This window comes from Phlebotomus argentipes, unplaced genomic scaffold, assembly GCF_947086385.1.
Source record: "Phlebotomus argentipes unplaced genomic scaffold, Phlebotomus argentipes genome assembly scaffold_18, whole genome shotgun sequence".
In the NCBI taxonomy this organism is placed as follows: domain Eukaryota; kingdom Metazoa; phylum Arthropoda; class Insecta; order Diptera; family Psychodidae; genus Phlebotomus; species Phlebotomus argentipes.
Window position 1 is genome coordinate 8,931,166 of NW_026776177.1, and position 27,784 is coordinate 8,958,949.

At 45.2% G+C, this 27,784-nt stretch overlaps 5 protein-coding genes across 5 annotated transcripts; 3 read left to right on the top strand and 2 right to left on the bottom strand.

Annotated features, from left to right (window-relative positions):
• The first annotated feature begins 5,538 nt into the window (after positions 1-5,538).
• LOC132260487 (probable GDP-L-fucose synthase) lies at positions 5,539-6,836 on the top strand. The gene is made up of 3 exons (XM_059758627.1): positions 5,539-5,876; positions 5,936-6,050; positions 6,114-6,836. The coding sequence occupies exons 1-3, from the start codon at positions 5,749-5,751 to the stop codon at positions 6,834-6,836; spliced, it is 966 nt and encodes a 321-aa protein (XP_059614610.1). The 5' UTR covers positions 5,539-5,748.
• A 90-nt stretch (positions 6,837-6,926) lies between these two features.
• LOC132260488 (dehydrogenase/reductase SDR family protein 7-like) lies at positions 6,927-8,131 on the bottom strand. The gene is made up of 3 exons (XM_059758628.1): positions 7,930-8,131; positions 7,726-7,869; positions 6,927-7,592 (listed from the first exon to the last, which is right to left on the bottom strand). Exons 1-3 carry the CDS (start codon positions 8,068-8,070, stop codon positions 6,927-6,929), a joined length of 951 nt encoding a protein of 316 aa, XP_059614611.1. The 5' UTR covers positions 8,071-8,131.
• A 77-nt stretch (positions 8,132-8,208) lies between these two features.
• Positions 8,209-15,387, top strand: LOC132260484 (E3 ubiquitin-protein ligase TRIM37-like). Its single transcript, XM_059758622.1, has 7 exons — positions 8,209-8,453; positions 10,778-11,002; positions 11,341-13,084; positions 13,252-13,472; positions 13,641-14,231; positions 14,325-14,455; positions 15,059-15,387. Exons 1-7 carry the CDS (start codon positions 8,373-8,375, stop codon positions 15,084-15,086), a joined length of 3,021 nt encoding a protein of 1,006 aa, XP_059614605.1. The 5' UTR covers positions 8,209-8,372; the 3' UTR covers positions 15,087-15,387.
• A 6-nt stretch (positions 15,388-15,393) lies between these two features.
• On the bottom strand, positions 15,394-21,609 carry LOC132260486 (probable 3',5'-cyclic phosphodiesterase pde-5). Its single transcript, XM_059758626.1, has 5 exons — positions 21,266-21,609; positions 18,821-19,031; positions 17,790-18,369; positions 16,874-17,731; positions 15,394-16,816 (listed from the first exon to the last, which is right to left on the bottom strand). The coding sequence occupies exons 1-5, from the start codon at positions 21,345-21,347 to the stop codon at positions 16,118-16,120; spliced, it is 2,430 nt and encodes an 809-aa protein (XP_059614609.1). The 5' UTR covers positions 21,348-21,609; the 3' UTR covers positions 15,394-16,117.
• A 4,405-nt stretch (positions 21,610-26,014) lies between these two features.
• Positions 26,015-27,735, top strand: LOC132259046 (nucleolin). Its single transcript, XM_059756589.1, has 4 exons — positions 26,015-26,165; positions 26,390-26,509; positions 26,574-27,017; positions 27,080-27,735. Exons 2-4 carry the CDS (start codon positions 26,399-26,401, stop codon positions 27,320-27,322), a joined length of 798 nt encoding a protein of 265 aa, XP_059612572.1. The 5' UTR covers positions 26,015-26,165; positions 26,390-26,398; the 3' UTR covers positions 27,323-27,735.
• The last annotated feature ends 49 nt before the right edge of the window (positions 27,736-27,784 follow it).

The following is a 27,784-nucleotide window of genomic DNA, read 5'->3' on the forward strand; positions in this document are numbered from 1 at the left end:
AGAGCCAAACAATGAGGAGCGAAGCTCATAGATTCTGATAGCTCAATTAGGCACTGATTCTCTATGGACACGCTCTCGTCCCGAGCACCGGAGCGAGAGCGAGTGGCGGAGGCAAGAAAGAGATCTTCCAAGAAAATTCACTCTCAACAAATCATTCGATCACTACAAGTTCAACACTTTCTTCAGTGTCATCCAAGAGGTCCGGAGTTCGGGCGAGTGGCTGAACAAAAACGGGTATTTTAAAGTAAAATTGCTGCCAAGGGAGTTGAGATGATTTGTGCGAGCGAGAGGGCGAGAAAAAGCGCGGGAAAAAGGTCCTATTCACTGGTGCCCAGTCGCGACTCTGTGCGTAAGAAAATATTTTACCAAATGTGACAATAAATTGACAATATCATTATCTCATCAGAGAGACGAATAGCCGAGAGAAGAGACGTTTCGACCGTCGCGGACCTCGTCAGTGCGGCAATTTGGAAGAGGAAGAGGCGCACAAGAAGTGGAGATTGCGTGGCTCTGTGTGTTGCACATGACCACAACATCCCATGACCAATCTTCTGGACACTCAACACATGTAATTCCATCTCAAATCGAAACTGTCCCATTTTTTTTCCTGCGCAAAGTCGCGTCACAATCGTCCATGTTGACACAATTGCGGAGCAAAGTTACGGGAAAATAGACTTCTGGCCACACTGCGTCCAATGATCATGCATTTGGGCTGAAAAAGAGCCATCGCACGACGAAAATTTGCCATTAAAATGCTGACCAGATACCACTGAGAATCCCAATTGACCAGTTCCTCGCACACAAGCGCACAATGCACAGAAAACCGTGGCGTCTCCTCATAAATTAATTGTATATCAAAAAGCTCCTCGCCAAATCAATTCACTTCGTCAAACCACAATTTCACTACCACTTCATTAGCATTCGCACTAATTGCTAGGGGACGATTTTTTACGTTTCTTCTAATGCTGGTTGACATATTGTCTGAGCCTTTCTCTCGGCGCATTTCTTCACAGATTCATATCAAACGCGTGGCTTCTGTGCCAAATTTCTCTCGCCATTTTTTGTACGGGTGGAATTTTGGGAGATTAATTGATATGCGGGCCTTAAGTATTCGGCAGAAATGCTTAATACTCTTGGTAAGAGGCTCACCGCTCGCTTCCTAGATTATAGTTACGAATCTATTGCACGGATAAATACGCGGAAGTTTTAACAATAATTTTTACCGTCTTGCGATTTCAGTGAATAAATACTTGAAATCTTTGATGAAATTCCAAAATTTGCATTTCGTACAAAAGAGAAATGACGGAAATGACTAACTTTAAAATCCTGATTGTTTTCGTATAATTGCATTCTAAAATAAAATCATGTTAAAGAGAAGGTAGAGCTTTGGTGCACTACAATTCAATTCAAATATTGGGCATCAGCACTTAAAACTTTAATTTTGCTTCGTCATCGCCAAATGTCTTCCTGTTTCAGGAAAAATTCTATGGCATTCGCTATGATATTTCGATCGCTTTCCACCCAAAAACACGAATAGGTTCGTTTAAGCACACAACAGCTGAGGCACAACAAACTGTAGCATGTGAGCGAGAAGACTACAATTCAATTCCACTATAAGTTTTATTGGGAGGTTTTACAGGCGCTGGACGGTAATTACCGTCATCGGCTTAATGACTTTCTCCTCCCCTGAAATCCATTCCAGCGCCAATAAAATGTGTCACTGCGACGAATTACCGTGGAAAGTCTATCTCTCTCTCTCGTGGGGAAAAAGCTCACAATCTTTGGGACTTCTTGCATGATTTATCCACATTTCGCATCTTCAGTGTTCATTGTCTTGCGCTTTCTGGACGCGATTTATCTCCACTTTTATTCCGTTTCACCTTCTCTTCCTTTTCAATCAATTTCTCAACATTTTTTCCACTCCTCGCCAATGGACATGCTTTCTTGGGGCTTTTTCTCGTATTTGGCACGATATTAGCTCGGAGTCTCCTTCTGTGTGTTTTGCACATTTCTCAATTTTAAAATTGATTGACAAAATGCACGGCAATTTGGACGTTTTGCCAACACTAATTCACGAAAATTAACGACCTCGTGCTCTTTTTGCTGGGCTCAACACACACGGGCATACCATTAGCACCAAATATAGACGCGGATCTCGGTGCGCGGCGCAAATCCTTCAAATGAGATCAGGCGAAGGAGCAGCAGAGGTCACATGGACGCGGAGTGCTGATGGTATTTGCGGCGACGCGAGAGGCAGAGAAATTATGAGCATTCGACTAAAAGAAGAAATTAATCACTTGATTAATGAAACAGTGAATATGATTTAATTTTTCCGCTATCGTAATTAATTATCGGAATTGAACTTGATTAATACAGCGCATTGGCTAGAATAGCAGGTATCATGTGGTCTTTCAAATTTGAATTATGTCTCTGAATCAACATATTATCAATTACCATGTTGGCAGTGTGAGCAAATATAGCATCTCTGATGAATCTTCATGGGTTACAGTGAAATTCCACAAAGCGCGGCTCCTTCAAATGCTCACCGTGTCTATCAGAGATGAGAATTGGCGTTCGGTGGGAAATCAAGTGACGCCACGACGGAGGGTGTCTCTCGGGCCTAAAGGCCTCCGTGGAGTCAGTGGACAATTGATCAGCCCCCTTTCGAGATAATCAAGTTTAATTACTCTGTATTTTGTCATGGCTCTCGACTTGAGCAATTTTTCCACAGAAACTCGCGGGCGCTTTTTGTCCGCGCTCTTGCCATTGCCGAGGAGCAAGTCAGCCTCCCATTCTCGTCTCCCCAATCAACATATCAATGATTCGAGGTGGAATTTATCAAATATGGGATCGTAATGCGAATATATTTAGTCTTTCATCAGCCATCGCGCATCATCCCGCGGTCCTCATTACGATGGCCGTTTTTCAGCGCGCATTCTGCATGCCTCAAAAAGTGCACACACTCTGCGTAATTATACCACATGGGCGCAAAAATCGCGTCCGACCAGTAGCGAAGGTCTCCGCTTTTTCTCTCCTCCCGTGCGCGCCCCGCGCTCTTTTTTCCCGGGCGTCCGCGGCCTCCCCCTCGAGACTCTCCGGAACAATGGGGCTGCCCATGGCCCGTTTTGGCGGAGTGCCGGACGCGGCCGCGGAGTTATGCCTCGACCATCATGAATATTCAAAGGGTGTGCGACATGCATTGAAAACCCGTAATTATGTCGAATGGAATTGCACGAATGGAAATGATGGGCGAGATGATGAAATGTGGTAGTGGCAGAAGGAAAGCAAGCACATTGGTCATTTTCTTGCCCCCTTTTCTACCCACCGCGCGCCCCGCCGGATGGGACTCCTTCGGTGCATGACGGCGAAGCTATGCCGCGGCCAAAATGGCGATTACATTCCCCGCATTCCGACATACCGTGGCCGGAGAGATGATTTTTCACTTGAAAAATTCTACAATGCATGATGAAATTCCCAAATGCCACGCACTAATGACTCTCCCGGAGACAAGAGCTGCGCACCAGTCTCAAATTAGACGCCCGAGAGTCCTTCGCTGCAGTTCTTCACGTTGGGCTTCTCAGAAGTCGCCACTCCAGCCGTCCTCGGCCATCACGACTTCTTAATTACACTCGCAGCAGTGACAGAGGGCTTCGCGGAGGGTAGACACCCGCCCGAGGGGCGCGCTGTCCTGGGAACGGAAAACAGTCACCCAACGAACAGACATTTGAATGGGGCAAAGAATTTTGTCTAGAATATATTCAAACATTGAAATATGTGCAAAAGAAGTCATATTTACGGGAATGTTCCCACCTTTTTGAACAACACTTGAGGAAAGATTTATTGCATATCCCGAGATTTATTTAAAACATTTTTTTGACAAATTCTAAATATCGAAAAACAAACTATTATGGCGTGAAACCGCGTAAAACATAAAAAAATATGTTGTAAACTTGAAAATGTTGAGTTTCATTTAACGAACATGAAATTCTTTGTCAAGAAGAATTATTTGTAATAAAAGAAGATTGTTTAGGTGAAATTTTAAGATTAATAAAAGACTCAATCATGGAAGTCTTCTATTTTCCAGAAAGGAAACATGATTGTAATGATTTCCAAGATCATTTAGTTAAAAAATCTGTATTGAAATCCATTTCAGTCCAGATTTCCATTCCATTTCTCAAAGGATTTTTAATGCACAATCATTTTAGCTCTATTTTTATTTTTCAACAAAGTTTCGTTTACTACATTGATCACCAGTTTATCATTCTCAGGAATGAAAGAGCGTAGAATATGTAAGTTTAGGAGAAGTTCCTATATACTTGGAAAGATGTTTGGAGAGTAGAGAAATTTAGAGAAGAATTAATGTGATCTCTGAGCATTTGCCATTGAAGCAAAGTATAAGAAGACCTATGCAATATTGCTATAATAACATTATTACTATAATTGCTTCAGTGTTGCAAGAGGACAGCAAATCGCATAGAATATGTCACGAACACACCTTCTCGAGAGCCTTCAATGAAAATATTGATGAGCGAAGAAGTAATTCAGAACGAGCGTGGCGAGACAATTGAATGAATAAAAGCCACTCATTCAATTCATTTTGATAGGTTTGTGAACGCATCGAGGAATGTATTTAAGAGGCCCCATATAAAAATCTAATGGTTTTATTTAGTATTTTATTGTTATTATTTTCGGGACACTTATCGTTATGCAAATTCGGTGTTTTATTTCACAACATTTATCTTATATTTTTATGTTCATAATCATCTGTCAAGGAATATCGCATTTTAACGCTTGTAGCTATAACACTGGCGAATTGCTCGCGAGATTCTCTCTCTTTGGGGCGCTCTTGACGCCTGATGGATTCCCACCTACAAAAGCCCCTCTCGTGTGGAAGGTCACGCTTTCTGCACGATCGCCTCACGAGTGTCGTAGGAGTTCTTATCACGACCACTTGAGAGGTGAGTTGAGAGCCAAAGACCTGTTCTGGAGGCGCGCTGGGGCGCTCAGAGTCCGGAAAACCACCAACATTGTCGCGAATTGATGTCAATGGCGATGAAGTGGTCGTAAAATACCGCTCAAGTCTGATAATTTCCCCATCGGAGAGATTTTTGACTGCGAAGTTGCGAGAAATTTGTCGTATTCGCATTGAAAATGTGAAATGGCCGGACTTCATCGCACATGAACTATGAAGAACACACATTGCGTTTTTCAATAAACACTTAAAACGCATGACTTCTTAGGAAATGTAATTAGAAAACTTTTTCGATGCTCATCGAAACCGTTAGTTTTATGCGAAAGGATTGCAATAGAATAATAATTAAGATAATTAATATATATGATCCTTGGATCGCTTAGAACAGATTTTTTTTCTGTTCCCTTGATGTGAAATTTCTTTAGTGATTGGTATGGACAATAAAGTCGTAATTTTTTTTTAAATCACTTTAAGCCTGAAGAACGCATACTCTTGTATCTACGCAAAAATGATTTTGATGAAAAATTTCTCAATCGTTAATTTTGTGATATTCTGGCGCCATTTATTTCGTCTAAAAATGTTCCTTTGATTGCTATTAACGCCTCTTGCGGCGAAAGGCAGCATAATCCGCGAACTGCTGTTTTGTATAACAGTCGAGTTGACATACTTTTTGTTTTCCTTATTTGCTTTGGTGGAAACACCGCTCTTTTATCTATTTAGTGCTGGATGACGTGCATCGAGAGGCTGTAAATCAGAATCTAGAAGAGTTTGTGAAGATGACCAGGAATATTCTAGTGACTGGCGGCACAGGACTCGTAGGAAAAGCCATTGAAAGTGTCGCCTTGGAGAAGGCTTCGCAGGATGATAACTTTCTATTTCTCAGCTCTAAACACTGCGATTTAACGTGAGGTTCCTCGAGGATTATCAGGAGAATGCCAGGAGTCTGATTTGGTGTTTTTGCAGGAAACTCGAGGAAACGCGGCGTGTTTTCGAGGAGTTTCGACCAACTCATGTCATCCACTTGGCAGCAATGGTCGGAGGACTTTTTCACAACATGAACAATAATCTTGACTTCCTGGTGAGGATAATCTCATCCCTGACAGCCTGCTGGTGACTAATTCCTAGGATTTTCTTCTAATAGCGCAAAAATATGCAAATCAACGACAATGTGCTTCTACTTTGCCACGAGTTCAATGTTAAGAAGGTCGTTTCTTGTCTCTCAACTTGCATCTTTCCGGACAAGACTAGCTATCCTATTGATGAGACGATGGTCCACAATGGGCCTCCGCACGACTCCAACTATGGCTACAGTTATGCCAAGAGGCTGATCGACATCACCAACAGAGCGTATCACGAGCAGTTCGGCCACATCTTCACATCCGTGATTCCGTGCAATGTTTTCGGGCCACACGATAACTTCACGCCTGGCGTGAGCCACGTGATCCCGGGCATGATCCATCGGCTGTATGAGACCATCCGAAGTGCGGACATTCCGGAGGCTGAGAAAGTATTCACGGTGTTCGGAAGTGGGCGGCCTTTGAGGCAGTTCATTTACTCCCTGGATCTAGCTCGACTCTTCCTCTGGACGCTGGATAATTACGATAGCGTTGATCCGCTGGTGCTGTCTGTAGACGAGACTGATGAGGTGTCTATCAAAGAAGTGGCGGAAGCCATTGCGAGTGCCTTTGAATTCAAGGGGAAGATCGAATTCGACACCACAAAAGCCGATGGGCAGTTCAAGAAGACGGCGTCCAACAAGAAGCTCCGCAGCCTCGTGCCTGACTTCCAGTTCACGCCCTTCCACGAGGCGATCAGAACCTCGGTGACGTGGTATAAGGAGAACTACGAGAATGCCAGGAAGTGAATAGTATATTTCCCAACAGAGAGACACCGAAAATAATGTACAGAAAAACCCTTGAATTGGAATAAAATAATCACAGATCCTCAGTTTGGCTTAATTCTCAGCTGCCAGCTTCAATGCCCTGCGTGCCATGATCCAGAAGTACAGTGGCGGACAGAAGTAGCGCAGGAGATGAGCAATCCTGGGTGTGACCGGTGCCAGAATCACATCTTTGTCATCTCTGAGGATGCACTTCAGGATTTCGCCCGCCATATCGTCTGGATTCGCTCCAGCCGCCGTCGTGGCATCCATCTTCCCGTACGACGCTCCGCTGCCTGTCAAGGCGTTCACGCTGAGCGCTGTGTTGATGTATCCTGGACTGATCATCGTCACGCGCACACCTTGATCGTCCACTTCGGCACGAAGGGAGTCGCCAAAGGCCTGCAGGGCGTGCTTGCTGGCCGCGTAAGCGGAGCGCTGAGGGATGGCGAATTTCCCCTGGACGCTGGACACGAACACGATGCGTCCCTCCTGGCGTTTGATCATGTGCGGCAGGATGGCCTTTGTCAGCGCCACGGAACCGAAGTAATTCACCAGCATCACTTTAATGTCCACATCGATGGTCGTCGCGAGCGCCGTGGAGCGTACGCTAATGCCGCCATTGTTCACCAGGATGTCAATCTTGCCGAAGATGTTGAGGATGCCCGTCACTTTCTCGGGCAAACCGTTCACGTCAGTGAGGTCCAGAGGCACTACGACCGGAGGATGAGTCGGCGTTCGCTGTTGATTGAGAAACAACATGAGATTCATCTTATCACAGCCTCTCAATGCATCGCATCGCTATTGACAATGCGTGAGGCAACAATTGATAAGAGCCAAACTGGCCTACATTCCACAGAGATTTCACACTCACAGAGTAGCACTCCAGCAGATCCTTCCGGACACGCTCCAGTTCGTCCTTGCGCCTGGCCGAGAGCACCACCTTGCAGCCTGCCATGTAGAACACATGCGCGAGACTTTCCCCCAGCCCGGAACTGGCGCCCGTGATAAGAACCACCTGAGGATTAGGGGATTAAATCACGCCGCTGCTTATCATCAAAGTGAATTCAAACGATACCTTTCCCTGGAGTGTCTCGCGAGCCTTCTGCTCCCGCATTCGCAGCACTATCTGGTAAATGAAGTACGGAATCGGAAGACACATCCATCCCAGCAGCTTCCACACGCTGAAGGATCTTTCACTCACGATCCCTTCCCTCATTTTGGGGCTCTTTTCTGGAGCGCACAGCCACAAAAGAGTCAGACGTTCACAACCTCACTTTGCACTGACGGGCCGTCAAGAAATCGATGAACTCTCGCCGCGATCAGCGCCACTCGTGGCCAATAGATGAGTGTCAGGGGAAGAATTGTTGGAATTGTTCGCTCTCTGCAGCATCCACATTTACTTCATTTTTCTCCGCGAAAGTGTGTGGATTTGCTGGATTCGAGGTGGTGCCGCTCAAGATCAGTCACTCGTCCGTGGTATCGCGTTATGATTTAAGTGTTCACTGGTAAAGAAGCCCCATGGCGAAGCGAGGAAAAGTGCTCATACCGGCTCTGCGACGCAGTGATAACAATGAAGAGGAATCCAACACAGTTTCAGAGGTTTGTTTGCCTATAAATCACTCTTTTGACCTATCAGCTCTGATACTCTATGCAATTCGCAACCACAAGCGACCCAGGGATGAAAATCCACCAGACAAACTGGGTGGATTGCGGAGGAAAAGCCTCCGGAAGAGCATTACGCAAAGGGCAAAGTCCTTTCCTCCTTGCCAATGAACTTCCTTTGTTTAACAATCCTTTTATTGGGATTTTCCTGGCTTTTCTTGAGCCATTTCCTGCCAAAGAGCATCACGATTTAGTATTGAGTTTCCTGCAATTCCTCTTGACTTTTCTTTTGGTAGCAGAAAATCTTAACACAAATTTCTGGGCACAATTCAAAGGGTTCGTCATTTTGCGCTCTAAAGTCCCGTTTCGGAAATATTGGCAATTGTATTTTTCTTTATCTTTCCTACAATTATCAAAAATAATTGAGAGACTTTAAAGATCAGTTAGTTTGTGAACATTTCTGCAAATCAGAGGAGAATTATATTATAAAAAAAAACCATATTTCTCCAAGTGTTCTTCAAGAAATTGCCTAACCATCTATAATATTCTTGTGTGATTTGGTTCAAAAGGCTAGACAAAAAGACGCAAAATGATTATAATTCAGCTTAGTCACTGAAGCTTCTATAAAAGGTTGGTTCATTAATTCATTCTTTACTTCATATTAAGTCTTTTCATGACTGTCATTGAATAAATCCTTCCGTGTTCTGCATTTACCTTTAGGCAAATTATTCATTTCTTATATGTTCTCAGGGGAATAAATTTAGGTATATCCTGTGATCTGAAGGGCTAAGAATTATTGATTGGCACACTCGTAAGAGCGCAAGACACAAAGGAAATGTGTAGGGAAAATTTCAAATTAAGCTGTAAAGCTTGATTAACTGGTCAATATTGATCCATTCATGTATCTTCAGGTAAAAGCAATTTCCTCTTCAGCCACCAATTTTCATTAGTCATGATTTCCTCAGTTTCAACAGGCGATTTCATACATAATAGAGTAATTTGGCACTCAACATGCGAAATGACGAGCCCCTGAACGCAGATCTCTGCGTGAATTGTAAATATTGAGGGATGTGAGTTCTTAATGGCACAATATTAGCATTCTTATTAAAGCGTAATGCAAATTCTCTGAATTCCCCCTGACTTTACCCTGAGAAAAGCGCTGCTTTCCTAGCAATGTGTCAACTTGCAGCTGAGGAGGAATTCTCAGCGCGGAATTTTTCTTATCTGGGGAAACAAAGCGCGTCAGTTGATTGAGAAAAGGTGTACAAATGCGCGCGTCTCATTCAGAAAATCGCACACAGAGTAATCTCATCTAAATCTCCTTGAGTGGTGTAATTCAAGCGCAAAACGCTTCATTGGACGCGAAGAATTTGCGGATATTTCTTTGGCTCAGAGAGTAACTGAGTTTTTTTTTTTGGTTTGTGCGTCTTCAATTGTGTCCCACGCAAATTGAAAAATTCTGTCATTACACTGCCTTAAGCCATGATTTCTGGGAGGATGAAATGTTACGGTTCTATTTGGGTCACGAGTGATGTGCGATCAAGCCTGAGAGATTATTCCTTTTGGGGCCAATTGACACCCTCAAATGGTGTACGGAGGATTAGAATTTGCCCTCGCCTCGGTGTTTGAGTGGTGACCGTTAGTCAATTTGCAGCTCGAAGCTGTCTGGCTGTTCCTTTAATTAATTTGCGCAGCCACAAGATATACGAGTGCGGCGGAGTCGCTCAAATGGTCAAACACGAACGCTGCGGTCATGATTCATCGGCGCACAGCACCTGATTCTGCGGCTCGAGAGCGCGTGTTTGGGCAAGAGAAGCCATTCAATCATTTTATACACATTATATTGTAATTTATTGAGTCACTTGCGCATATTGATGAAGAACTGTTTCTCATGTCTCGCGAGACACCCCCACAAATATTTGACGCGCTCCTCTTGAGCGGCTGAAAGTACATTAATCTCTCTCTTCTGGGTTGTGTGTCGAGATGAGACAAAGGCGCGCACAAGAGATGGCGACGCGTCTTGAGGCGAGAGATTGAGGAAAGGAAACTGGTCGTTTCCATATTCGGGAGCTTCACACGAGACTTGAAGCGGTGTTTAACATTTAATGGGCCGCAACTATTCGACAAGTGGTGTGTTCTGGGTGAGATTGTAAGGTCAAGGATCGTCGATGGAATCACAATAGAATCTCCTCTTTGTGGCTGAGACGCACACTCCCAATTGCGCGAATCTGGCATTGGATATGATTTCTCATTAGCTGCTGAAGGACACTCAAACCATGATTACAATTGATTGTTGTGTTGTCTCTGGTTTTGGCTTGTAGCAATCGATCAACGATGTCTTCCGCTGCTTCATCTGCATGGAGAAGCTGCAGGAGGCGCATCTCTGTCCGCACTGCTCGAAGCTCTGCTGCTACGTGTGCATCTCGCGATGGTTAACGGAGCAGAGACGCCAGTGTCCACACTGTCGGGCTCCGCTTCACGTGAACGAGCTGGTCAATTGCCGGTGGTTCGAGGAAGTCGCCGTTCAAGTGGAGAATCTCCAGCAGGTGAGAATAACAGAGTAGAAGTCACGACTTTTTCATGTCCATTTGCGGTGGGAACAAGCAAAGAACGGCCCAATCGAGGTGTTCGTAAACCATTGTCATTGAAAATACTTGATTATAATGTTACAAAATAAAGAATTTACCCCTAGAATTGATTACTAAAATATTTCCCTAATCATGAAATGATGTAATTTTTTACTCAAGAATGCCAAATTTAACTGTCTATATAATCAAGTACTCGAACACCTTGACTGAACCACTTTGTAATTGGCATATTAAAGAATTCCCATGACCTTGTTTACCACGTTTTGATGTGTTCTTGTCTCGCCACTTCCTTGTAGATCTGCACCAACATCCAATCGAACAGTCTGTGCAAGAACAACGAGCAGGATCAGTGCCAGACGCACCATGAGAAGCTCAGCGTCTATTGCTGGACATGCAAGACGTGCATTTGCCACCAGTGTGCGCTGTTCGGCGGCACTCACTCGGGGCACACGTTCAAGCAGCTGGAGTTGGTGTATGAGACACACATTGCGCAGGTGAAGGAGGAGGTGTCGCAGCTGAAGAGTCGTCTCGTGGAGCTGATCAACTTTGTCCACGATGTCGACATGAATATGGAGATTGTGTGCTCGTCGAAAGACGAGAAGGTGAAGGAAATTCGTAATGCGGTGGAGGCGATGATCACGCGGCTGGATCAGCAGCTCAAGGGAAAGTTGATCACGCTGATGAGGCAGAAGCGATCCCTCACGCAGGAGACGGAACAGTTGGAGCGTCTGCTGAAGGAGACCGAGCATCAGTTGAGCACATGTTCGCGCTCGCAGCTGATCATGAAGAGTCCGGAGTTGTTGAAGATCATTCATCAGGTGCGCATCAAGCCAATGTCCAGCTACGTCACGGCATCGATGCCGGCAGATTTCACCAGTGAAATGGTGCCGATGTACGACTCGTGTTCCTTCGTCCTGGATAAGTTCGCCAGTCTGCAGCAGAAGGGATTGCCCGTGTACTCGCAGCCGCTAAAGGTGAACGGCCTGTGCTGGCGCCTGAAGGTCTACCCATTCGGGAACGGCGTGGTGCGCGGAGAATATCTCAGCGTCTTCCTGGAACTCACTGCCGGTCATCCTGGAAGCAATAAGTACGAGTATCGCATCCAAATGCTGCACGACGTCAACGCGTCGAAGGAGATCTCGAGAGAGTTCGTGTCGGATTTCGAGATTGGCGAGTGTTGGGGCTACAATCGCTTCTTCCGGCTGGATCTGCTGGCCACAGAGGGCTACTGGAATGTCACCGCTGACACTCTCAATTTGCGCTTCCAAGTGCGTCCGTCTACTTTCTATCAGCGCTGCCGCGATCAGACGTGGTACATTAATCAGCTGATGCAGCAGCAGAAGCAGCACGTGCTGCAGATCAAGGATCTCACTGAGAAGCTGGACAAAGAGCGTGGCAAGCAGAGAGGCAGTGTGTCACAGAACATGGCCAAGATTGACTCGGCGTGTCGCGTTGTCTCGGCTGGCAGTGATCTCCTGGACACGCTGTGCAATGAAGTGGGCAAAGCCAGTGGTCAGAGCAAAGAGGAGAGCCCCAAGACATCGCCAGACGATGTGGATAACGATAAGATCTTCACTGAGATTCTCAAGTGCCTCAATGGAGCTGAGAGTACAAGTCTCACAGCTTCCGGATCCACCAGTGTCATCAAGTCCAGTGCCATTGAAGCGTCAAGCAGTGATGCAGCGAAGAAGCCTCTGTCGCTCTCTCTGTCGTCGCCGAATCTGTGCGACAGGACGTTCTCGGAGAGCTCAGATTCGGAGGAGGAGGAGGCGAAGGAGAGCAAGAAGACGCCCATGTCAGAGGACACGAGCTCGATTGAGGAGAACGATGTGGACGAGGAGCCGATCTCGGGGGAGAATGACGTGGAGTATGCAGAGTTCTCGATGGCTGTTCTCGCTCCCAATTCCCAGGGCGCGACTGCCAATGGAAGTGGCGCCAATGGATCGAGTATCGATGAGGAGTTGATTCTGCTCTCGCTGTTTGACGATTCATCATCCTCAGCCAGATCCCTCGAGAATGGATCTTCGACCACGCAGTCAAGTGAGTGTCTCTTGTTTAATCATTTTTAAGGTCGCTTTAAGCTGTTATTAATTGTTAACTTGTGTTTCTTTGCAAAAAAAATCGCAAAATCTGTTTAAAAATTATAATTTGTGTCACTGGTAAAGTGAGGTTCAGGGAGGATTTTGATTGGAATCTATTCTTTGCAGCCACCAGAAGTTCCTACAGACAACCAATCACCTCAGCTAGCGTGCTGGAGACACTCCTGGAGCCGCCGAAGATGAGTTCTGGTCCGCTGGCCAGCAACTTGGTCATGAGTGTGCGGTCGAATGATGCTGAATCGAAGCCGATGCGAGGATTTCGTCGAAACAACAGAGCTTTCGTCGGTTTGGAATCCACCGAAGGAGGAGCGGCAGCTGATTTGTCAAATGTAAGTCTTCTTGCTTGTCTTGAAAGTAGTTTAGAGGTAAATCTGGTTGTTCTTTAGATTAGATATAGTAACGTAGATAATGTGCTGGTCCTCTAGTTTCCTCTTCCCTCTTTCACTGTGTATTTGTGTTTCCCTTTCGCGGATCATGTCACCTTTTCGATTTCTCAGGACGCTAAGGTGAAGAAGCACAACTTTCATCAGCTCGTGAGGCGCATCAGGCAGACGGACGTGATGAACGGTGAGCGCAAAGTGCGGCCGAATTGCCACATTGATTTGTCGCTGAGCAATTATCGCGGTTTGATGAGGAAACAGCCGAATGGCACGGACGGTGGACATCAGATGGGAAGTGTGTCCTCCGCGTCGCCGTATTGTGGCTCATCTAAGTTAATTTCGAAAGGCCGAACGAGTTTTAGTGGGGGGAAATTGAATTCGCCATCGAGCGGTCGCTTCAATGGGGACAATAGTAATTTGTTTATGAGGACGAATGGATTGGACGGGATGAAATTGCCCTTTTCTGCGGCCGGGGGAACTTCCGTGGTGGACAATAAATCGCCCAATTTGTCCTTCTCCGTGGAGTTTCTCACTCCACGGCCCAGCACATCAGCAGCACTGCCAGGTGGTGTGAAGAGGAAGCCGACGAAGAATCCGCCGCTGTCGCTGACATGCGGCGAGGATTCGTCGCCGCGCAGCAGAAATTGGAATTCAACTGATCTCAGGGAGGTGACGCCAGTGGACAGAGATCCCTTCTTCTTCCATCAGGTTTGTCTCTGCGCTCATCTGCATGCCATTCACACTCACCCACTATGTTTCTCTCTCTCCCCCCACGCTCTTCCGCCTGTTGATGTTGTGCAGGAGAATGAACTGTTGAATGTTGAGATTGAGGACGTTGATCAACTGCCAGGGTCTCAGGCGCCGCAGCAGGACAACCGCGCTGGACCGGAGGATGCGAGTCCTCGAGCTGCAGCACTGCTGAAGCGTAGAAGGCATGTTTATTAGATACTTTACTGATGAATCGTATCATTTTGTGACTAGACGACTAGAGAATGCCATAGAATTCAAGGACCAGATTACTTTTCCTATGACAAATGATTAATAGTTATTTTTAATTTAGTTATTTTGGTGGACACTTTCGAAGAATCCAAAGTTCAAAGCTTCAAATTGACTGTTATTGGAAAATCCCTGATGTAAAAATTGCTTTTAATTGCTCTCTAAGTGTGTTTATTACATAAATAGCCGTGTATAATAATTCACACGTGGAAAATGTGATTCGTAGAAGAGAATTGTGGAAATGTGTTATCAAATAGTCAATTAGACAATTTTATCTGCAATCAATATTTTGTAGTGAGACATGAATGACTATTTGATATTGATTCATTCACTCTGTCATTATCAAGTGTTATTTTGGGGAAATTTTTCCAATGCACTTCAATGTGTCCACACTTTTCGTCAATTGCCGAGTGTGAGAGAGAGTTTAAAGACCTCGAGTAAATATTTGCGGAATGTCTTTTGGGGATGTTTGCCGAATTGTCTCTGAGAGTCAGGTGGTGTCGACTTCCTAAACAAGGCGTCATTCTTCTCTTTTCCAGGTCAGTGGAGAGGCCAAATTCGTCATAGAGTAATTATCAACGTTGGCGAGGATCGATACTATTGGAGGTGAAATTTACGATGAGAAGGATTGATACAATGTCACAAAAGGCACACACGCGCGTCACGTGAGTTTACATATGTAGAAAATTTGGAGTGTCGCTTATGTAAGGATTAGGAGAGAGTTCATTGATTGATTGATTGCGGATGGCCAAGAACCGCCCTCGCGCGGACAATGAATTGAGAGGAGAACAATTGCGGTCCAGTGTTTTTTTTTATTATACATACAATTGATAAAGGAGGATATTTGATGAGGCGGAAGGAAGAAAAACATACATTTTAAATTAATTTTTTCTCTTTACGATATTGATTACATTGTACGTTTATATCTAAAAACTATGTCACAGACACACACACATCCATGTATTGATATTTGATAAAGACTTTGCGCCCTCTTTTACTCGTCACTTTGCTATGAAGTTGAAGTTGTAAAAGGAAGTATTTTGAAATAGTGAATTTGTGATATTGAATGATGAAAATTTATAATTTACACAGCAAATAGAGAGAATTTGATGAGTAACTGTGAATGGAGAGATGGTTTTCTTTTTTTTTTCACTTTCCATGGAAGGAGGCGATAGAACTCACTTTCAGGTTTAGAGTTTCACTAGAGGGATGTGGAAAATAGAGTTGGTTGGTCGAGAGACAACAGAAGAACCTTTTGCTTACATTAATTATATTTTTAATTGGTTGTTTAATAGCCTTTTAGAAGCAGAGGATGCACTCTCTGTTGTGCAAACTACACACAAGAAATGTTTCACATTTACCGGAAATTGATTCATGTCTCTTTCATGTCATTTTCTTTACACAGACAGGCGATGGCGGAACAATTGCGCGCAGCATCGATTCATGTATTAGCGAAATACCCAATAGATTAATATGCTATTTTAGGACTTCTGAGGCCTGTATTGGAGTCGAAAAGTATTCTTTTTTCGATATGTCGCATTACAGTTATGTGCTGCGCGCAATTGTGCCGCCGCGCGCTGTTACATTTAGTTGAGAGGTCAGTAATCGCGGCTGAGCTGCAGGACGTTAATGGACTTGCCATGGCGCACCTCGTCGGCAATCTTCTGCCAGCGGTCGAGATTCTGCTGACACATGTTCAGCAGCGGCTGCGTGTCGGGCAGCAGATGCTGCAGCAGAGAGTAGCACGGGATGCAGATGCCCGTGATGAAGCCCACCTGTGAGTTGGCTTGTTCATCGGGCTTGTTGCGGTCCATCATGGCCATGGGTTGGCGGCCGACGGCGCGCTCGGCGTCGCCCTGCTGGTAGAACTCCTCGAAGATCACCTTCACGGTCTCCACTTGGATGTCCCAGGGCTTGGCGCTGGCGGACAAATCGCTGGCCGTCATGGCGATGGCTTGGATGAGCAGGCGGTGCTCCAGGAGGCTCCACGAGAAGCTGTCCTCGGCCACGAGCTGCGCCAGCTTGGCCTTGTTGGGGAAGAAGAGCGCCAGGTCGGTGGCCAGGATGCAGTGCTTCACCAGGCCCAGCACTTGCTTGTACTCGCTGTTGCTCAGCTTGCCAAAGATGTTGTGGCCCTCCTGCTGCAGGATGGCCACGGTCTGGTTGAAGTGGTGGTGCTCCATCGTGGATGTGCTGTACATGGCGGCCAGCGGCGACTCCGTGTCCAGCATGAACTTGTTGTTCTTCCCGCGGTGGTCTAGATCGTGGCAGAGACTGCCGATGAACAGCGCCAGGCACTGCAAAGGAAAGCATTGTTTAATACCCTGTCTCACCTCATCCGCAAAAGTACTCACTTCTGTGGACTTGAAGACGCCGTTCGAGCGCTTCAGGATGCTGTACATCGTGTTGGCCACGGAGAAGCCGTGCGTCCAGTTGTGGTACGGCACGCGGCGGTAGTTCTTCTTCACGGTCAGCGTGAACCGGATGAGACTCATCTTGTCGAAGCGGCTCAGGCCGAAGAGATCCGTGAACATGGTGATGGCGAACTGCACTTTGTGGAAATCGTCGAACTCAAACGCGCTGAAGTAGAAGTTCTGCAGTACCTCGATCGGCGGCGCCTCCTGGTCGTCGATGCAGTTGCCCACTTCCTCCTCTGTACAGGTGTTGTGGTAACTCAGCACCTCCAGCGCCACGCGGTACTTCTGCTCCGAGCGCCGAATCTTGTCATACAGCTTGGCGTGGTGCAGCGCTAGGCCGCAGTACACGGCGAACGTCTCGAAGGCCTCCTCGTCCTCCTTGGTGAAGTAGCCCGAGTGCTTGTTCACCATCTGCACCACACCGATCACGTTGCCGCGGATAAAGATTGGCATGCAGAGGATGGACTCTGTGCGATAGCCTGTCAGCTGGTCGATGGAGCGATTGAAGCGCTCGTCCGCATATGCGTCCGTGATGTTGAGAATCTCCCCAGTCAGCGCCACTTGGCCGGCGATTCCTGTGCCCAGCGGAAAGCGGATCTCCTTGGGTGTGCTGGGCGGCCGCGGCTCTTCGGCGCCGCTGTCCGGCTTGCTGCCGGTGTTGCCCACGTCGAAGATAGTGGCGTAGAGCTCCTTGCTCTTGGCGTCTACGAGGAAGAGAGACGCCCTGTCGGCGTCCACGAGACGCTGTGCGAAATTCATCACCTTCATCACCAGCATATCCATGCTGACCATATCCTGGAAAACTCACACAATTTTCATTCTGCTGGAGTGAGTGAATTGACAAGTAACTCACCTGGAAAATGGACTTCACGACGGCCAGGAGGAAGTCATTCAACTTCCGCTGCTTGTTCATGTTGAGGAAGAGGTGGGCGTAGTGAATGGCGATGGCGCCCCACACTAAATAGCTGTACGCTATTTCCTCGTCCTCCTCGTGAAAGGGCGCGCCGTGCTCGCGCCTCCAGAGCTCCAGCACGGCCACCAATTGTCCGTCTGGTTGCACCACTGCCTGACAGAGGATGTGCGCGGTGTCCTTGTTGGTGATGCCCTCGGGGAAGCGCGCGTCCACGTCCCCTTTCGACAGCCTCACCGGCTCCCGCGTCCTGGCCACGTACGTGGGCACTGTGAGGCCGGACTTGACTTTGTGCAGGCGTGGCTCTCCGTCCTCGGCCAGGGTCTCGTGGCCCAGATACAGACTCAGCACGTCCGGGCTGCCGCTGTCGGCGAGATACAGACGGAATCCGTCCGCGCCGACGGCACTGGAGATGCAGGAGCCCAGCTCGTATAGAACGTGCGAACGCGTGGGACGCAACTGAAGCGAATGTGTGAGATCCTGAAGCATCTGCCTCTTGTCGGCGTGCACGCAGAATCGCCATCTGGGCAGGGAGAATGAGCCATAAATCACTGAGTGAATTGTCTTTGGAATATTTCCAATGAGAGCGCGACAAAATGATTTGGCAGGGAAGAGGAATTGGCAAGAGGTAAATGAAATCACCGATCATTCACAAAACATCAATTTCTTTGAGTTGAAAATAGTCATATTGGGGTAATTTCGGTGACTCACTAGTTCTTTCCAATTTAGCATTTAAATGGGGAGTAAAATCGCCAGAATATCCTTAAGAATATTCAAATAATACGTTAAAATGAATAAAATAATTTAATTACAATTCATTCGTACTTTTTAGAATTGAGTGTTCACTACTGCATTACTAAAAGTGAAAAAAAACTCCAAGAGGCTCTCAGATTGATGAATTTTTTGCTCACTCCAGTTTAGATTTATTAGTTGATCAATGCTGAAAAATCGGCAGGGAATTTTGCAATAATTACCGTGACAGGCTTGTCTTGCGCGCTTGCTGCTGAGGCTGCTTCTTGGAGCGCTGGATCCGCCGGATCATCCATCGCTCCAGCTGCTCGATCTCCACCTCCTCCATGACGTAGTGCTCCAGGAAGTCCGGGTGACTCCTGAGGAAGCCAACAACTTGCTCCTGCATCGCATCATCTGCTGCTGATTGTGAGACTCCGTTGACTTTGGTATTTCCTAGGCAGAATGAAAAAAGCACGACATTTGACGCTCGCGAGCTTGCTCAAAGTGCATCCCGTGGCGCATTTCTGGCCTCATGCCCAAACCATAAACACATACGCTGAATGACTGAGCCGATGTGTAATAATAAGTTCAAGGTTGCAGTGTTAGGAAATCCATTAACAATGTGTCGCTCCTCATCAATTGCAGCAACAATTAAACGAGAGAGAAAATGTGTAGATTGGGAGACGAGGATGGAATTTCGATTTCCCATTGAGTGTGTGTGCCATAATAACTCAACTTTGGAATATTAATAGACTTTCATCATTTTTTCCTCCTCTCGATGGACTCTTCATACTTCTCCCTTCCTCCATGCAGAGTCTCTAATAATTTATAATATTTTTTGCCATCCCCATAATTTTTTTTTCATCGCGAGAGGAGGTGAAGTAACGATGGTGAGCCATTAATTTGTGCTGTGTGTGAGAAAAGAGGCTCTCATCTTGCAAGTGACTGTGCGCGATAATGTGCAAAATGATTGGGAAAATAAACACAGGATCGCTAATTTCTATTTCAAGTGGAACACACTCTCTCAGTACAATTCGGCTGGATGGATTTCTTCCATAACAGCAACAATAATAATAATAATTTGGCGCAACGATGACGCACTTTCGATGATTTTGTGCTCTCACGCATCCATTCATGCTCAAATGAAATTCATTGGACTCATCAATTTGCCAAGATTTCCATCTTCCTCGTCGTGCCCTCAAATTAATCTGCCAATTGTAATTTGTAGCAGCGCAGAAAGTGCACAATTTCCTTCAGCAGTTACGCACAGCACAAACTTTCTCTCTTTTTCCTAACTATTTAAATTAATTCGAAGAAGTCTTTCTCCATTGCCTTTGAGAATATTTCACATTTTCTCCTTCTTTTATTGCATTCCATTCTATTTTTCCCCATGAAAGACTTTGTAAGATTTTCTTCCAGTTCGTCCTGTGCTTTTTATATGTACACTTTCAAGAGCTTTTCAAATAAACTTTACAGCAAATCAGTTTGTTATTGAATTCACAGAATTCACTTTCCTTGCGCTATTGAGTTATGGATAAATTATCATAACATTCAGCAGTAAAAGAGCAATATTTTGCGCTCTGCACGAATGGCTATTATATTAAAATGTTTATTACTCATTTTCCTCGTGAATGACAAGATGATTTTATCTAGAACAAATTCATTGTGTCATAAATCCTCTTTCCGAGTGCAAGAAGCTCTTAACATTATACTGATTATTTTATGCAATTTTACGATTTCACAGAATATTTTAGGAAATGCATCTGAAATTCCTCAGTAAATCTGGGGAAAATTTCACCTTGTCCGCGGACATTTCAGCCATTATTATATTTTTCATTGCAACTTTTGAAAATGGAATTGTTATAAGTCGAAAGGCTATTCGCAGATTAATTTGATAAGACTGTTTGCGAAATGGACAATATTGATAAACCTAGGTTTATCTGAAACGTTTTCTTCCATTATCCACGAAATGCCTGTAAATTTTATGATTCAAAAGTGTGTTATTCTTTTCGTACATTTCTTTATCACAAAGTCGCGCAAAATAGTACATTATTGAGTTAAGTGAAAGAAAAGTAATGGCAAGATATTTATTTTCTCAAAGTTATTTAACAGTTAAGCAGAAAAAAGCTCGGAAGATGAAAATACTCTTATCGAAACACACACTGAACAAAGTTTTTTATACCCAAAATTCACTAATTAAAAATCAAAGGTTATTTAATCTTCAATGATATTCAGTTTTATGAATTTCAAATGAAAATGAAATAAAAAAATCACTTTTTCCGCGAAATAACAGACACTTGATATAAATATTCAACAAACTTCCCAATCAAATCATCGACTTGGCAAAAGTTAAAGTCAACATGCGGAGTTTGGCCGAAAACTCGCAATTTCACCTGGAAGCTTTTTCTGATAATTTCGCGCAAATATAATCAGAAATGGATGTTTGGGCAGTGGAAAAATTAAAACTGGGTTAATGGACAACCGTCGAAGTTGATCAAGTGGAGAAGTAATTAGCATTTGGCCTCAAAGTGGCCAGAAAAGGGGAAGACTAAATATTTATGCGGAGATTTTCATCTGCGCCGTCATTGTTTAGCCAATCTGTGGCCTGATAACAAACAGAGCCGCCGGAACGAGCGATGAAAAGCGTTGGATTTGGACAGGAGAATTGAGGAAATGAGGACACTCACTGGCCATGTTGCATGGCGCTCGGTTCTTCCACAAATTCACAACTCGCTCACTTAAGGTGCTCCACATGGCCGTTACATCCATTTGAATGCACGGCGTTCCGCCCCATCGCCAGGACTCGCCTGGCAATCAAACCGAGCACTTGATGGCTTTTCAATAGCCCATTGATGTCGCACCGGAATAACAGCCGCCCAATCAATGTGGGAATCCAATAAAAATGCCTCTCTTGGCACACAATCAGTCTCCGCACAACAAAGAATTTGTCCCGCGATGCCAGAACGCGGATTTATGCGATGATTTTCCCTGCGCCCGGGAAATACGCGCGCTTTTGTCTGCTCACGACCGCAAGACGATTAATACTGACTGCGGCGCTCGAGTGAAACTCTGTGGCACTCGCCCGACTGTTGCTCCAAGGCGGTCGGGGGGTGAGTGCGCGCCTCGTGGAGCCCCCCAAATCATGAGGCTAATACGAATGCGGCGAACAGGGAATTGTTTATAAACTCAGGCTCAGATAATGGGGAGATTTTAGAGAAGCTCAAGAGCCGATTTGCGCCGTTGACCTCCAATATCAGTCATATTTCTTGCAAAATAAGAAATTTCGCTAGCGTGAGTGAAATGTTGAATGGGAAATGCACTGGGGAAAAGTTGTGTGTGTTTCGGGCTGAATGAAGTAATGCCGAGATTCTCAGAACAATTTTAGTGAACAAAATATGCAGTATATGATTTATTTGCGAGTCAAATAAAATAGTGGGCGGAGCGAACACGTGTGCGTTTCCTTTTGCATCTTTTTACCAATTTATAACCAATAGATGACTTTCAAGTCTCGATTTTACGGGTATTGAGTTGTCCTATATAGATTTCTAGAGAATCTTCTAATGTTGTAACGTCAACACATATGAAGCGCTCAAAACTCTGAGTGTTTCCTCTTTCCTCGCAAGCCTTTTCTTAAACGATCTTAACGCACGGTTTGCGCTGTAAATGAAAATATTTAATCAGAAAATCAATATTTTATCTGATGACTCTTTGGGCGACTCATCCCTTGAGCAACATTGTGGAGAAGACATTTGAGAAAAGTTTGTATTAAGTTCTCCCGCAGTCATGTGCGATAATTTGCACGGTCTGTAATGAAATCTGCGTTGGGACCGGGCAAAAATCTCTCGTGGCTGCAAGTTCGCGTGTAAACATGTGCTGAGATGGCGAAGCACCTAATTAGGCCACTTGGGAATCCACCCGACTACATCCTTGAGCTGTGTTAGGGCGCGGAGCGCGCCAATCCTACATGACTCAGTAGAATGTGTGGAATATCCGTGGGTTTTGGGCGTTCGCGATGGACAGCAAAGGAATTCCTCGCGCTGGGGCGAAAAAAGCGGGAAGCAAAAATAATCAGGAGCGATAAGATGGTATTGGCGAGATATACTGAGTGGGTGACGAATGGATAGAGCGTCTCTTGCTCTTTTCCTGTCCACACACTCACGCGGTTTCTGTGGCGCGGGGGCGGGCATTTAATTAGAATCTGATAAAACTATAATGGGCCGCACTTTCGGTGCCAAAGTCGCACTGTGCGAAGCTCTGGGTGAGGGAAAATATTACTGACAGACATTCGGTGGATAATGAAGACAATTTATGGCATTCACCCTAATCAATAATGACTCCCCACGTCTTATCAATCTCAACTAATAATATTGATCATTAAAATGTGTGCCTGTGGAGGCGTCGAAAATGTGAGTGCGTCGCGATTGAAGGCATATTTGGAGTGATTTCGGATAAAGTGCGCCTCGGCAAGTGCTCACAGCTACTGCAAATGTTTCACTAAAGTGTTTTCTGTGCAGATTTCACGAAAAAGATAAGGGAAATTATGAAATTTTCCTCAAAATCACTCTTTTACCACATCAAAATACAGCAAAATATATCAGAAGTGGGATCAGATAGTGAGTCGCTATGGTGTGAGTGTTTTCCATCGGAATCCCAAATCTCGTAAGCGACGCTGGCCCACCTAATTTCCCAACTGGGATTTTCAGCATGAAGGCACGGCGGGGAAAATGTGAAGAGCCATTTGGGACGCTCTTCTCTCCCTCTTCAGCACCTCCTGATGATGAGTGTCTAAAAAATTCGCGCCAAATAACGAAATGGAGGAATTTTATGATAACACTGGAGTGTTATATTATTTATGGGCCACACGACATGCCCATTCCCTGAGCTCATTTTCCCACCACGCGATCCAATTTCCATCCCGAGAAGCCACGCATTTGTCCAGGAGGAGAAGAGAAAAATTTTAATGGTAAGTGCAATTTTTACGATAGCAAAATTACATGCACATAAAATTCATCCAACGCGCCGGACCTTAAGTGATAGTGAATTGCCAGAGGACACTGGGAATAGAGAGAAGGAGAGTCTCTATAAATTGCACGAGGATTCCTCCCTTGTGGGAACGCGCGCAATTTCAACGGAAAAGTCAATGGGAAAAGTTTCGTCGCGCTTGTGTGTGAATAATTTTCCCATTTATTAATTGAAAAGCCCGCGCGCGTTCACTCACCCGCATTTCTCCTTCTGTATCGCGAACTCATTGCCGCCATCCTTGTCTCCGGAGTCCAATAAAAAGGCACTCTCTCGGCAGATGGAACAAAGCACTTGCGGATCACAAAGCCACTTCCAGCAGAGCTTCCTTGCCGCCCACAACACAAGAATACCTCAAGTAGCCGTGAATATTTGACGATAACTGAGGTGAAATGGGTGTTGGGACGTGTTTTATTCGCTCCCCAATCGACACTCACACACGAAAGCCCGCCCGAAATATTAATTGTTGCGATGCAAGACGCTCTTCTCCCCTGATAATTTTGGACGACAAGAAGTGCCCAAATGTTGGCGCGTATTTTGCACGCAACTCATATTTATGTCCGCTCGAATTTATATCCACTCTATTTGTTGACCATTAAAAACATCCTCAAAATAGATTAATTGACAGAAGGGTTGCTGGAAGTGGAAAAGTTCATCAGGAATGGGAATTTCTTGTGTAATTTCCGCACAATTTGTGAAGATAGTAAAAATAATTATATTGGTAAGTTGTTTCACAGTTTTTTCACGATTTTAACACGAAAATTTTAATTTTATTTACATATAAAAAAAACCAAATTGAAAGATTTAACTCTTTATTAAAATTTTTTATTGACTCTTGTTTTATTTGAGACATTTGAAGAGAATACACAACAGCTTCTGATAAGATTAGTAAATTTTGAGTGAAATTTGCAATGGATTTCCTAGAAATTCAAAGAACACTGACAATAAATCAAGAAGGAGTATCAGTAATAATTTTATGATTGAGTATTGCTTGGGAAATACACGATAAAAATCAATTTCTCTCATAAATATTATGGTAAACTGAGCAGGAAAGTTGAAAGAAACTTACTTATTTTCAATTCTCACACCCAAGATTTCCCATCATAGCATTTTTGAGCATTTCTAGATGACTTTTGTGAAGAAAATTGTATGTTTTTCACTTACAGTGTCGCTTTTTTTCATGCCAATATCGATATTGGTCTCGTGCCATGAATTATTCTTGGAGAAACTTTGCAGGCCGGCATCCTAAAATTCAATTTTGATGGAAGGGTCGATTTCCAGCAATCCATCCTCGAGTCTTGAGTGCCTCTGACGGCAGATTAGGAGCAGAGATAGAGTGTATCGGAAGCGGTCGCAATGGAATTTCCTTCTGCTGCTCTTGCTGAGCCGTGTGGTCTCGTCGTGCGGGTCGGGGGAGAGGCACCGGGAGAGGGTTGAAGTGCGCCACAAATTAATTTCATGACTTCCCTTCTGGCGGGCGACGCACAAAAAGGGGGCGGCGAGTGTACATAGAGGGCCGCCGCACAGTATCTTGTCTGATCGATGAAAGGGGATTATTCAATTGGTTTTTAATTGGCGAAGGGATGGGGCGCCCCAAGAAGTCCTCGTCCTTGAATCTATATTTTCCAGAGCGACTTTGGGTAGGAAGACAACTAATTACGACTATTTACACACACCCGACATTTGTGGTTCACTAAAATTAATCATAATTTTCTCACCTGCTTTCTCGCCCCCCCTCTTTTGGGGTGGATTTGGGAAAAGTTTCACTTGTCGGCTTTGGAAAACGTGATGCAGGGAGAATTTCAATTGAGTTCTTCTCGCTGGCAAAGGGGAAGTGATAGAGTTTCCCTGTTTTAATTGCATTAACCCGCCCTTTGATAAACTGGAGCTATTCAGAGAGAGTGAGATTGGGGCAAGGTTGTCCCATTTATTTGGACGGTTTGGACAATGTTAATTGCTCTCTTCCTCCCTATCAATGTGATATAATGGCTTTAATCTTATGCACCAGATTAGATAGAGAATCGATCTAACAGACACTCAACTTTTCAGTGATCCGGCGCTCTTGCCAGACAAAATATGGGCAAATCGAGAGATAAAACATTAATCACATCAATCAAACTTACTGAAATACTGTTTTCTAATAAACTTGCGAAGAAGTTATTAATTTACTGATCACGAACTGTTAAATCAATTGTAACAATTACACAATTGAATATTTGTTTTTTACCACGATTTTTCCTCCAAATCATCCCGTAATATTCCAGTTCATTATCAAAATCATGAAGAGATTTGAAATTAAAAAAAAAACATTTTTTATTACTCGGCTAAACTTGGCGGTTGGCGTTCGTCTAAATTTCAAATTCATCCCATTTTTCGATAGGATTTCGACAGGCAGAATGTCAATTTGGCCGACACGATGACAGCCTCAGGGCGGCCAACATTTTTGGGTTGCCCTGTGTACCGACGCGTTACGGCAAAAATACCACAAAGTCTCTGCGAAAAGTCTGTTTTCTGCAAGCCACCAGCCAATTTGCACTACACAAGTATTCTCCAGCAGCAGTAAGAGGCGTAAGTAATGCGTGGGCGTGTGTTTGGGGCCCCGTTGGGGTGTATTTCATGGGGAAATGCGGGCTTCAGAGGGTGGGAGATTTTAACCTCTTGCTACCCTGTTCTGAAGCGTCCATATTGTTGACTCGCTGCGAAGCATTTTTGCTTGTTTTTGCGCCTCTGAGGGGAAATCCTTGGGCGTCACTGTTGGCCGCTTTTCTCACGCAGTGCTTCTATTTTGGCAGGCGATCAGCATGAGGAACCGCACTGAATTGAAGACCACCACGCTCGAGGGCTCAGACTACGAGGAGGAGGTGTCCGATGGCGATGACTCCGGCGAGGACTGGCAGCCGGACAAAGAGGGGGTGAGTGAGCAAAATGCGAGGCTCGTAGACTTGTGCTAATGGTGTGCGATGTTTCCCCGGGCAGGATGCCGCCGCTGCGGGCAAGAAGAAGGGCGTGAAGGTTGCCGGACCGGCAAAGAAGACACCGGCCAAGCGCAAGGCTCCGGCCGGAAAGCCCGCAAAGGGCGGGAAGAAGAAGGTGAAGAAGGAGAGCTCTGATGAGGAGGATCTGGAGGATGAGGACGATGTGGAGGACGAGTCCGATGAGGAGTTTCCCAGCGATTCTGAGGATTCCGAGGAGGACGTGAAGAATGGCGATGGGACGAAGAAGAAGCGCACCGCGAAGAAGGAGAGCGCCGACCCGAACGGCATGTTCACGCTGTACGTGAAGAAGATGGATCTCAAGAGCGGCTTCACCGATCAGCAGAACCTCTTCATGTGGAAACGCGACGGATCCAGTCTCCTGCAGCGCTTCAAACAGAACAGAACCGAGAAGAGTGATGACTACATCTTCGCGCCCACAACCGTGGTGAGTATTTGCTGCGGAGCTGCTTGTTTGTGATCTCCTGCTAATCGCGCGCCCCTTTGTAGTACTCGTGCTGGGAGGACAGGCGGAAGGACGAGTACTTCGAGGTGAAGACCAAATCTACGAGCGGCGGCGACGGACTGGTGACGATCGTGGACAAGGAGGAGTTCGCCAAATTCATCGAACAGTCCAAGACGTACGAGAAGCCGGAGTCCGAGGAGGAGAACGAAGAGGAGGGCGAGGGCGGGGAAAATTCCGAGGACGAGGAGGGCGAGGAGGACAACTCCGACGAGGAGGAGGAGAGCTAAGCAGCTCGCCCACATTGTGTATCACACATCCCTTTAATCACAGAGATGAACACATGGTCAGAACTTCATTTTTCCAGGCGCAAAAGTACCATTCTTCCCTCCTGATTTTCCTCCTCTCTTTTGTAATGGATTTTTTGTATCATGTGATTAGTTGTCAGCTATTATCTTTTTGACTACGTAGAAAGTTTTCTTTTTTATTAGGTAGAGACACACTCGCTTGAGGAGAAAGTCCCTAAGAAATCCAATTTGTCCAGAAGGAAAAAAAAGTTCATTGGAAATTATATAATATTCATTAATAATAGTAATCGCAAGGAAGCAAAAGAAGATTAAATTCTATAAGTGTAATACAGCAAAATGTATGTCAAAATGAAGAAGAATAAAACAGTTTCTGAGGAATAATCTCGGAGAAATAATTCGGGAAATCTCTTTTCACTTTGGCGGGAAGGCTGACTACCAGCAAAG